The 12225-nt window shown below is 60.7% G+C and overlaps 1 protein-coding gene across 1 annotated transcript; it reads right to left on the minus strand.

Moving 5' to 3' along the window:
* Nucleotides 1-6938: 6938 nt before the first annotated feature.
* On the minus strand, nucleotides 6939-12225 carry CBX2 (chromobox 2). The gene is given in 9 exon segments (XM_074160311.1): nucleotides 6939-8279; nucleotides 8742-8811; nucleotides 10477-10542; nucleotides 11139-11182; nucleotides 11317-11493; nucleotides 11496-11544; nucleotides 11612-11775; nucleotides 11777-11899; nucleotides 11989-12225. Coding segments are annotated over 9 exon segments (2271 nt in total).

Raw genomic sequence — 12225 nt, forward strand, 5'->3', positions numbered from 1 at the left:
GATAAAATGTTTTGTAATATCCACATCTCTGACAAATCCCAGAGCCACCTTTATGCATTCAGAGACAATAAATATTTCCCTTTTCTTACGCTAGTTAAACAATAGCCAAGAGGCGAAATATTCCCGTGCGCGAGCAGCCCTGCTGACTCGGGTGGCTTTTTGTGGTTTATGAGCCTGCGTTATTTCTCCTGGCGCTGGAGGACCCTCCCGTGGGTCTCCCTGGGCTGGGGCAGGGCATGGCCAGAGGGGTTTCATGGCTCTGTAGAGTGTGGTGGTTGAGCAGCAGCCCCGGGGGGGGCGTGGGGACTGCAGCCCCCTGCTCTGATCCCCTCTTCTCCCCCGGCTCGGTGTCAGTCTGACCCGGGTGGGGAGTGGGTCCTTCCCTGGGTTGTGATTTCGGTTGAGCTGGAGGAGGTGTCCCCATCCCGACGCCTTGGGCTGAGCATCTCTGGGGGTTGGAAAGCACAAGCTTGGCCGGCAGGGCCCGAAGGTTGGGGCTGGGCCGGGTCGCTCTTGTCCCTCCTCGCCATGGCCGGCCACCCCGGGGGAGCCCCTGAGGGCTCCCTGTTTTGGGGGGGTGACAGCACATGGGGTCTGAGGGGCGAGGAAGGGGGCTGGGGAAGGAGCAACCCCTCTGTTGGGCCCAGCTGTGGTTACACCTTGCTGGGTCTCCTTCCCCGTCCTTCTTTCGTCACCTTTGTCAGCTGGCCGAGGCGGGGATGCTGTGCTGGCTGTGCAAAGGGAGCCATGGCTGCGAGTTCTGGATTATTTTTTGTTTTGTTTTTCTTGTTCTCTCTCTTTTTTTTTTTTTTTTTTTTTTTTTTTAATGGCGTATTTTGTAAAGTTGAGGTTTTTAACTTGGTTTGTAACGAAGAACCAATGTGGTGGTTTCGGTGTCGGTGCCAGGGGCAGCCGACACGGGCCACGAGTGTTGTCGGAGGGATGAGGATGATGATGATGATGATGATGGGATGGAGCTGCCCGTCCTCCTGCTGCCGCCGTGCCAAGGCTGGAGGATGCCTCCCTTTGCAAAAGAGCCCGGAACCACGCTCTTGCCCTTCCGGGATGCGCTCGGGATTCGGTGTCCTTTGCTCCAGCCCTGTGTATATGTGTGTGTCCGGCCACACATGTATATGGGAGCAAAACATACATGTGGGTGTATATGTGTGTATGTATATAGCGACGTATATACTGAGTGTGTGTGCGTGGGGATGTGTGTGTGTGCGTGAAATTATTTAAATCTTAAGACTTGTACAAAAAACGATTTGGCTAAATCTCAGTCTCAGAAGTGAAGCTTAACTACGTGTCTTCTGCCAGCCGTGAATGTCCATATGAGACCTGCTTTTTATGTGAGTTTAAATATATACTTTGTAAATAGAAACGTGTCTGTCTTCCCTTTGTGCCCTGGGGAGAGGGGGGGCCGGGAGCATAGTGGGGTGGGCGATGGGGCCCCGACGGGGCGGGCAGCCTCGCATCCCCCCGCTGCCCGGGGACCAGCGGCCGTGCGGGGCCGGCCCCCGACGGGGTCGGGGGGAATCCGAGCCGCCGCTAGGCCGGGCTGTCCCCTCGGGGGTCCCGGCCGTGCCCGGACGGGGCGGCGGGTGCCCTGTAGGGCTCCTTTCCGAGGAACGGCCCCGGGGCCGCCACTCCGCCGCCGGGTACCCGCCCGGGCCCGGCCGCTGCCCCGGGCCGTGGCGCTCCGCCCTTCCGACGGGGCGGGCAGCGGCGGGGGTGCGGGTCGGGGCCCGGCGGGCCCGGCCTTTGTATTTAAATCTGCCCCGGCCTCGCAGGCGGGGGGTGGGGGGGTGGGAGGGGGGGAGGTTGGTTTTGGTGGCGTTTTTTCTGAGCTGTGTCCTCATTAACCTCCTTTCCCGGCTCCGGCGGGTGAAAGGCGCGGACCCCGCATTATGGGAGCTGTCAGCGGCTGGGCGCGGAAAATGAGTGTCAAGGAGGAGCGGGAGAAAGGGCCGCACAATGGCGCCTTTCTCCCCCGGCCCAGCGGGGGGGCCCTTTCACACGGGCCGCGGCGGGGCCCCCGGCGGGGCGGGAGCGGAGGGAGGAGGGGGGACACCGGCTGGCCGGGCCTCCGGACGCGGCCCGCAGGGGCTGACGCCCCCCACGCTCCCCTCATATCGGAGCGGCTCCGTGCGCCTCCAGGGCTCCCCTCGCTCCGACGGCAGCCCCGACGGCGGAGCACCGTGAGCGCCTTGGCCCCCGCCCCATCGCCCGGTAGGAGCCGGGGCCCGGGGCCGGGAGGGGGCCGCGTCTGCCCGGACCCCGGGGGGGAAGTGGGGGGGGTTGATTGCCCTGCCCAGGTTCCCCTCAGCCTCCCCCATCCCAGTCCCAGGGCCCTGCTCCATCCCGGGCGGGCAGCGGCGGGGACATGGTGCGTCGGGGAAGGGGAGGGGGGGACTGACCCCACGCGGGACCCATGGAGGAGGGGATGCTCCCGCAGCAGTAACCACACAAGGCTGAAAAGTTTAAAAAAATATTTATTGATATGCTAGAAAAGAGCAGTGAAAAAGTTATACAAAAAAAAAAAACAAACCCAAAACCCAAACCCACCCGACGTAACCATCTCCTAGTGTTTTCCTGCAAATAAATTAAAAGCAGCCTAGGGGTCGTGGCTCTACACTAGCGTTAGTGTCCAGAAGCACTAGAAAACACACAGCACACACGGCGAGGGGCCGGGAAGCGAGCGGAGGCTGCGGGGGGAGCGGTGAGCGGCCCCGCAGCCCCCCCCCACCCCGGCGCTCAGCGGGCCGGGCGCCTGTCCTGCTCCACAAAGCCCTTACGCTTTCCCAGGGTAATAACATCTCCAACTTTTGTTCTCTGAAAATAAAAGCAAACAAACAGCTGTAGTTTAAAGCAATTATAAGTGTCATACAGGAACGATTTGGCTCTCTCTTTAATTAAAACATACAAATCAGACCAGTGACTGGCACAAGTTACAAGAACAATTGTTTGTTTTCACCCATCCCTCAATTTCTTTCAGTAAAAACCTTCTCTCCGGCTCTGGAGCCCTTCACACCCAGCTCAGAAACTCAACACAAACCAAACCCTCTAAACCATCCCCATCCATCCACGAACTCCAGTTTTGTTTGTTTGTTTTGTTTTTTTTTTTTTGGTACAAAATATATATATAAAAATAGACTAAGTTTCTAGGGAAGATGGCTGAATTGGCCACCTCTTCCAGTCCAATGGAAAACAACAAGTATGCTTAACCAGATTATGCCTGGAGAAAATATCCATTCAATATACAAATACTGCAGGACTTTCCACATCGGAAACCCCTTAGAAAATGACAAGTGACAAACCTTTAATTGGCTGTTTGACACACGGCTGAACACTCCAACCCATAGCAGCAAACTTAAAAAAAAAAAAAAAAAAAAGGAAAAAAAAAAAAAAAAAAGAAAAAGGTAGACCGTGAATACTAATGGTACTGACTGGTAAACAGGGTCTGCACCGGCTTTCAACCCCTGGCCACAAAAGATTACAGTAAATCACTCACATAATGTGCCTTTGAGAGGCAAACCCCAACAGGAACCGTTCCCTCAGACACCCCAGCGCCGCTGGGAGCGCCGAGATCCTGAAACACGAGTTTGGGAAGGGGCTGGGGAAGGAGCGCGGGAGGTGACGAAGGTCAAAAAAAAATTTCTGGATTATCATTTTCACCATCCCTAGACCTTTGGAATCGAACCAGCTGGTGAGCAAAAGGCACAATAGCAAGTGGTGACAGCAGAGTCCTGCTGGTACCGGGAGGAGACCAGCCGGGGAAGGGTGGGTGGTGGAGGAAAGATGCCCGCCGTCGGGACACGCACTCCCCTGGGTCCCAGCTTGGGCCCAGTGACCCTTTGCCCGGCCAGGAGGCAGGAGTGAGCCCCCGCACGCAGAAATGCACGTGAACGTCCAGGGGGGCTCTGGAGGGAGCAGCCATCTGAGCTAGTGTGTGGCCAGGACAGAACCCACCACGGCGGTTCATCTCCTGCACCCTCTGTGGATGTTTGGTGCCCGACCTCTTCTTGGAACATCCTCAGATGCCTTTTTTTCCTCCCTCAGGGACACCAGCCCCCACATCCTACAGCTCTAAGCAACAGCATCCCTGCCAGGCCAGCTTCCTCTCCGGGAGCATCCCTCAGACCTGCAACAGGGCTCCTGCGATGGCTGGCTGTCCCTCTGGGGACCAGGGCACCTCTCCCCATCGGTGTCACGGCTGTCCCCAGGACCCTGTCACCACCCTGCTTTGCATAGGCACAAACCTGTCGTGGGACCGGTGTCGCAGACAAGGCTGAGATACGGACAGCCCAAAAGGCACATTGTCGTTCAGTTTGGACTTGCAAAGGCCAAGTAGCAAACATTTGGTGTGTGGGGAGGAGCGTTACCCCCCCCGAGCCCCCCAGATTCCTTGATTCTTCTCCCAAAACGCTCGTACCCCAGCAAAAAAGCACACCCAGCAGAGGCCATGCCGGGGGCGGTCGTTTCTGCTGAGGCAGGCGAACGCTTCCTTGGGCCGCTCAAAGCAACGGTAGCTCATTTGGCAAAGTTAAAGTCTAGAAGGTAAACAGCACGGGCTGTGACATTTTGGCATCGCGGAGCTCAACGGAAACTCTGTCCTTGGGAACCTCCTCCATGGACAAGGCTCCCTCCTCTCCCCTTGGCCCTTTGCCTCGCAGAACGAGGCGCAGCGTGTTGCCGGCCGGGTGGCCAGCGGCAGACAGGGGCTGCAGCAGTCCTCTGCAACGCCCCCCGTCCCCCCCCCCCAGGCTGCCCCCACCCTGGCGAGGTGACATTCCAGGCTGCCTGGGACAGAACTGGAACTGGCCAAGGAGCCCCGCACAGGTCCTGCCACAAGGCATGGATATGGCTCATCCTCCCCAGCTCACCCTGGGCTCACACAGGACGCCGTGCTCAGCTCCGTAACACCACAAACTCAAAGCAAGGACCTAGGGGACAGCTGGGGACTGAATTCAAAAGTGAAGGGAGAGCATCTCTGGAGCATAGGAGCTGCCCCGGCAGAGGCTGCAGCCACCCCTCAGGGAACAACCATCCATCCCGGGAACAACCGGGCAGCACGGGCAGCCAGCGCCGGCTTCTCATTTCACCTGAGAACTGCTCTGCCACCAGCCACGGCAGCAAATGCCACTGCGGGGGGGCTGATGCGTCAGGGGGGGTCAGAATTACCTGTACCCCCAGTTTGGTCCATTTATCTCTGCCCCCCTCTGTGTGACAACCAGATGCCCGTCCCGGTACCAGGTCAGTCACCCAGCAGGGGTGACCCTGAAGCGGTGCCCATTGATGCACGCACCGAGTGGCTGCCCCGGGGACACCGGCGGGACAGCCCTCCCACGCACCGGGACCTGGCAGACTGCAGCCTTCTGATCTCCTCCCAGGAAGGAGTTCAGCATTAGCAGAACGAAAATGACCTCAAACGCTACTAAACTCTGCCTGAACTACTGCTGCTAATTTTGGCTTCTAAGAGTCATTTACAGAAGGGAAAAAGACCTCTGTCTCTGTAAAAAAAGCCATTATTGGTTGCAATTACAAGCCAAAACGAAGACCCTCAGCTGCTGGCACAGGATGGGAAGATGAAGAGCTGCCACAGGCCCTCCGGCTCCTCAGGGAACAGCGGCCTGAGGTACCCACTGCCACTGCCTGGCCTGTCCCTTCTCCCTCTCCTCCCCTGTCCCACTGCTCCAGACCACTCATTCAGGTGTCCTCGACCAGCTTCCGAGCCCCTTGGCTGGAGAAAGATGTGGGTGACGAGTGTGAGCCCAACCCAGCGAGCATCCCAGGCGGGGAGGGCTCACTCACCCCCGGCTCTGCCCAAACTGCAGCCCCGACCTTGGAGACAGCTGGCAGCCCCAGTACCAACCTACCTGCCACTGGGAGGGTTCGTGTGTTCTGCAAGACTTAAAAAAAAAAAAATCTTCCCTGACTTGGTCCCTACAAGAGCCTGGAAACTGCTGAACGGGAGGGGGAGATGCTGGTGATGCTGGGACGAGGCAGAGGAGCGGCGCTGGGGCTCCCTGGGCTGCACAGCGACCTGGGCTTCGCTTTCCTCTGAAAGTCAGGTCTCTGCGAGGAAGCCAGAGGCTCTCGCTGCCTCCCAAGGGGGGACCCTGCCCGGGGGACAAGGAGGTACCCACTGCCAGCCACCCCTTGCTCCCTAAGAGGCACCTTTGACGCCCCGTCTCATCAGTGGCATCCAGGATTCAGTCTTCCCTAGACTGGGTTCATTCCCCTCCCTCAAAAAAAGGAAAAAAAAAAAAAAAAAAAAAAAAAAGGATTTTTCCTTAATAGAAAATGTAAACAATATTTCCCTATCGGCTGGAAACCACAACAGAAACGTTGTGGACTTCACCATCATTGGAAGTGACCTTGCCCAGGGGGGTGGCTGGGCTGAATGTACCCTGAAAACCCCCATGTACAGCCGCCCCCCAGCAGCCCCCCCAGGGCTGGGAGCAGCGGCTGCCGCATTTGGATTGATTTGTGGCTCCCCACAGCTCACAGACAGATTCACGGGGAGCACAGAGGAAGGAAAAGGATCTCCTTTTCCTCTCCCCAGTATAAGGCTGGCCCATCACACCCTCTCCCCGCTGCCAGAGCCCCAGACCTTGTCATCATCTGCTGTTCCCAGCTGTAAAGCAAAGAAACCCGCGCACAGTGAAGCCTGGCTCAAAACTTGCCAGCCCATCACCCCCGGCACCACCAGAGCCCAGAGAATGGCATCAGCCAGGGCACGGGCCCCGGGAGGGGATGAAGAGAAGCCGGGAGGGATCCATGGACCTGCTGGCAGTTCTGAGCAGGTTTCACCGCGTCTTTCTTAAGCCCCTCTGGACACGAGTCCCAGCAGGTCTCACGCGTTCACTTGAAGAAAGAAAAACCTGATGGAAGAGCTGGGCAAAACTGAGGGAGAGGCTGAAGGACCTTCTCCCTCCTCAGTATTGCCGTAGGTTGAAAAACCCGACGCTGGTGGGGGACTCCTTGACCGTCACTGTGATCAGGTTAGCGGTGACGTCGGTGACAAAGACGTGCTCGATCAGGCTGCGGGTGGGTTTCCAGTCCTGGCTGGTCTGGATAGAGACAGACATGTTCTGACCCACACTGGGAAAGGAAGCCGAATCCCGATCTGAATCCGAGCTGGTCTCTTCACCTGTGCTCACTTCGGAAAGGGCGGCCGGTTTACGGCTCTCCGTGGCCACGTGCCCTTCCTGCGTGCCGGCTGGACCGCTTTTGGCCAAGTCCCTGTCACCTGCCCGGTGCGCCTGCTTCTCGCTCTTGCTGCCATCCCCTCCTGAGAGCACCCCGGCGCTGGCAGCATTCAACCCGGCTCCTGCCGTGCCGCCCTTCGCCCCGCTGGCACCCACGCTCGCCGCCGGGCCACCGCCGGAGCCTTTGGCCAGGGTGCCGCAGAGGTGGCAAGGGAGGCTGTTCCCGCTGGCCCCGCTCGGCCCGTTTTTGACGCTCTGCAGGTTTAGAGCCTGGAGGTTCAGCTCCTGGCTGGAGGCTGCCTGGTTGCCGGCCCCGGATGAGCTCACCGGCATCTTGCTGCCGTTGTGTAGCATTTGGCTTCCCGCAGCAAATCCCGATTTCTGGTCTCCTCCGGCACCGCTGTTGGGAGCCTTGGCAGGCTTGGCTCCCTGCACGCTCAGCCCGAGCTCCCCGGACCCTTTCTGGTTCCTCATTTTTAAGTCCAGCCCCAAGCCGCCCTTACTGGCCGCCTGAGCCTTCAGCGCCAGCCTGCCCAGGGGGGAGGACTCTGCCGAGTTCTGGCTTTGGGACATCCTGTTCATGTAGTGCACGATGGAGCTCTGCCAGCTGATGGCCCGGCTGGGGCTGGCGGAGCCGGACTTCATCACGTTGGGCAGGTTTTCTGCTGATGACCCCCCCGGGCTGAGCCCGCCCAAGGCGCCCGGCGTGTCCTTCAGCACGGCCATGCCTGAGCCCTGCTGGGGCTGCAGCTTCCCCAGCAGCTTGGCGCTGCCACCCACCTCCTTCCGGGACGTTTTCAGCACCTTTGTCAGGTTCACGGTCCTTCGAGCCGCTTTCTGCTCCGGGGGAAGAGGTTTCCGCCCACGCTTCTTCCTGGAAGTGTCTTTCATCTCGGGCTTCGCCACCAGGATCTGAGCTTTCTTCTGCGGTACTGGGTGAGTCTCTCTGCTGCGGGGACCTCTCTTTGCTTCCAGGTCGCTTTCATCCTCTTCATCAGAGGAGGAGGAAGAGGAGGATGTGGAGGAAGAGGAGCTACTCGACTTAGTTTTTGCAGGCATCTCTGGTTCCTGTGAAGCAATGGAGAGAGACATGGAAAGAGTCAACCAAAGAGTGGCCCCAGGCATCGCAAACCCTTCCGTGGTGCCTGGCCAGGGGCCTCGGACACAGGCAGGTTCCTTCTCCACGTGAGCGGATCTGCTCCACCTCTGCCATAAAATGAGTTCGGGAGCGCACAGTACAAACCCGACCAGGCTTAAATTTTAAACACCCCGGTGCCAGGGAACTCTGTTCTCTCCTACACCATCGCCATCGCGGCGATGAAGAGACCTCCTCCTTGACCCCACCCACTGCTGCAACCTTCAAAGCCCCTCACCCGGGGGGGTGCAGGCATCACTGTGTCCCCACCGCCCTCCAGAGCCTAAGCATCCACCGCACCCTGTGCTGGGGGCAGACACTCGCTGGTGCCTTCCAAGGCCAGAGCCCCTCCAGCGCCACCACGTCCCTGGATTCCCACCACCCCCAGGACTCACCACGTGTTTCCTGGGCCTGCCCCTGGGCCGCTTGCCCCTCTTCCGATTCTGCACCTCTTTTTCGTGTTCCCTGAAAAAAACAACGATTCAGGACAATGTTTGCGGGGAAGAAAAAAAAACATCCCAGATCATCCTGGCTCCTCCCTTTCTTCCGTCACCGTCCCCTTGCTTGGGATGCTGAAGGCTCAGCTCCCGTTCCAGTGCCAGAGTAGTGTTGGGAGGTGTCCTTGACCCCGACCGACGTGTGACGATCTTACAGGCTCCGGGCACACCACTTCCTTGAAGCCAGGCTGTTAGGGACACACCACACTCAACTGCAGTCAGAGAGCCCCAAGAACTGTACGGAGACCCAGGGACTTGTGCAATTAAACCTCCTCCATGTGGCACCTGGACCATTTACCCTGTGGGACTGGCAGAGGTCACTGGAAGACCCGGGCCACGAATGCGATGTAATGCAAGAAAAAGAATTACAAAGTGAGGAAAAGGTTATAAAAATGGTGGCCTTAGAACAAGGACAGCTATCTGGCCGTGGAGGTACCCAGCTGGCTCGGCAGCCCTGATGCTGGAGGGGAGGTGACAGGGAGAAGAAAGGGAAGAGAACCTCTCCTGCGTACAGCATGGGACTGAACTGCACGGGGGGCCGAGATGTATTTGCCAAACTAACCACAGAGCCCAAACCCTCTGCCAGGCAGGACCAGAAACATCCTGGTACAACGGGATGGGGCAAAGGGAAGATCTGCCCCGTCTCTGCCTCACTCAGACACCCCGGGGAGCCGAGCTTCCCCTCTGGTCCCAGCCAGGAGCAGCACGGCCTCTGCGCCGAGCCAAAGCGAACGGGCTCCCTGGAAATTCTGCAGGTCCTCTCCTTCGCTGGGCTCCTTTCACCGCTCCTGCACCTCCTGGTCTGGACGTGGTGGCCCAGGCTGGCAGCCACGCAAAGCCCGAGGGGATGGCAGGGGGGAATGTTTCCACAGCACCGTACTATTTCACAGTTCTCCGTTTTACAAAAGACTTGTGTTAAGCTACAATACCTACGGCTAATTAAACACCGTGCTGCCTGCACTAACCACCAGATTCCATTCTTGAAAAAAAACGGATCCAGAAACAAGTTATAATTAAATCCTATCATAAACTTTAATGATTTTTATTAATATGGAGCCAAAATATTTGGCAGCGCTGTGCTTACCGTAGCCAGCTGGCTAGTTTTCACCTCCGTGTGTGATTCCTGCTGTATAAAAGCTGCAGAACAACCGCCGGTCCCCGTTCGGCTCGGGGCAGTTGCCCCGGCCCTGAGAGAGGACACCATTTTCTCCCACCCGTGACTTCCTCACCCTCTCATAGCTATGCCCTCCTCAAGTACATTTTGGTGCCTTCCACCGTTTCTGCCGTCCCAGGTGCCATCTCCCGCCCGGGGCTTGCAGTTGCCCTCCCTCCCCCCCACCCCAGGCATGGTGAGGATGGGGAAGGGGAGCCAAAGATCTCTGTTGGGGTCCCATTGCACGGCCAGCGCAAACCCAGACCCTGCACCGGGCCACGGATCCTCCGTGTTGACCCAGCCCGGGAGAGACGTCCGAGCTGGACCTGAACTGTAATTTCAGGAGATGAACAAAAGGGCCGTGCCACAAAAGGCAGGGCGAGCTTCAGTCTGTTGTTTCCACAACTTCCACCGCACGCGCAGCCAATTAGAAGTTAATTGACTTTATCGCTCGCTTAGAAATATTTATAGTTTGCTCACTTCTTTTGGAAAGCGAGGAGGAGTCTTGGATCAAGGATGTTCTCCTCGGGCTCCCAGCTGTTGTGCCTGCAAAAGAAGACAGGGACTGGGCGAGAGCGGGGGGCCAGTGCTCCCCGCCACCCCCCGTTACCGGCCCAGCACCGGCGAGTTCATCCGAGGACAAACGGGCCCTTCGTGCCGCCCTCCCCGAGCACCCGACGCCGGGCCCGGTGGGAACGGGGGCATCCCCGCACCGGGATCCGGTACAGCCCCGTCCCCGCGGGGCGGGCAGGGGAGAAGGGGCCCGGGGAGGCGGATCGGGGAGGGGGCGGCCACGCCGCCGCGGGTCTCGCCTCGCCCCGCGCATCCCGGGGGAGCTCCGGTTTCCGCGGCCGGGCGGGGGGCGCGGGGCCGGTGCCTGCCCGCCGGGGCGGGGTGGGGGGGGATCGGGGGGCTCCGGGGGCGGCCGGCCCGGGGGCGAGGAGGGTGGGTGTGTGTGTGTGTGTGTGTGTGTGTGTAGGGGGGGGGGGGGGGAGAACGGAGCCTCACGCGGCGGCGGGGAAGGGCCGCGGCCGCGCTTATTTGTAAACAAAAGGAGCGGCGCGACCCGAACAAAAGCGGCCGGGCGGGCGGCACCCCCGCACCGCGCACCGCACCGCGCACCGCCCCGCAGCCCCGCTCACTTGGAGGACCAGCCCCGCCACTTGACCAGGTACTCCAGCTTGCCCTGCGGAGATAGACGGGGAGAGAGGCGCGTTAGGGGCGGCGGGGGGGGGGGGGGAGTGGAAGGGGGGGGGGGGTAAGGGGGTGGGGGGGGGTTGGTGACGGCGGGGGGGGGGTGGGGTGGCGGCGGAGTCCCACCTTGCGGAGCCTTTTGCTGAGGATGCACTCGGCGGCGAAGACCTGCTCTCCCACGCTGCTCAGCTCCTCCATGGCCCCGGCCCCGCGCACACGCACACGCACACACAAGGGGAGCCCCCGGGCGCGCCCCCGACGGCGGCCGCGCGCGCCCCCGCCTCCCCCCCCATCCCCATCCCCGCGCGCCCCCTCGGCACAATGCGGCGCGCGCGCTCCCGGTGAGGGGGGGGGATGGGGGATGCGGGGGGGGGGGGTGGGCTGGTGAGAGAGGGAGGAGGAGGAGGAGGAGGGAGGAGGAGGAGGGGGGTGTGTGTGTGGTGGGGGGGTGCTCCCCAAATTCTCCGCTGGCCAATGGGGAGAGGAGGGTGGGGCGTGACGGCGGGGGGGGGGTGTGTGCTGCGGGGGGGGAAGGCATTGTCTGCCCGCGACCCCTCCCCTTCCTGCCCGCGCCGGGGGGGGTCTGGGGGGGTGGCCGCTGCCCGGCCGGAGCGGGGACAATGGGGACGGCCCGGCCCGGGGCTTTGTTCCCCGGGGGGGCTCGGCAGAGCGGGGGGGGGGGGGTGTTCGGTTGCGCGCGTGGGGGATGCTCGGCTGCGGGGGGGGGCTCGGCAGTGCTGGGGGGGGGGATGCTCGGCTGCGGGGGGGGGGGGGGGGCGCTCCCCAGCCCAGCCCGGCTCGCTGCCTGCACGGACCCCGGCTCCGCGGTCCCCCGCTGGGACAGCCCGGGTCCCTCCCGGGGACAAAGCAGCGGCGGGGCCGGGGACAGCGCCCCCCCCCCCCCCCCCCCCCCCCCCCCCCCGGGCCGGAGCAGGGGCGGGGTGGGGGTGGCGGCACGTTTTTGGTCCTGAAATATTTGGTTATAATGGAATAAAGCCCTTTTCCTTGGAGGGGGGCGGTTGTGTGAATAACCAT

This window comes from Numenius arquata, chromosome 17 (assembly GCF_964106895.1).
Source record: "Numenius arquata chromosome 17, bNumArq3.hap1.1, whole genome shotgun sequence".
Taxonomy (NCBI): Eukaryota; Metazoa; Chordata; class Aves; order Charadriiformes; family Scolopacidae; genus Numenius; species Numenius arquata.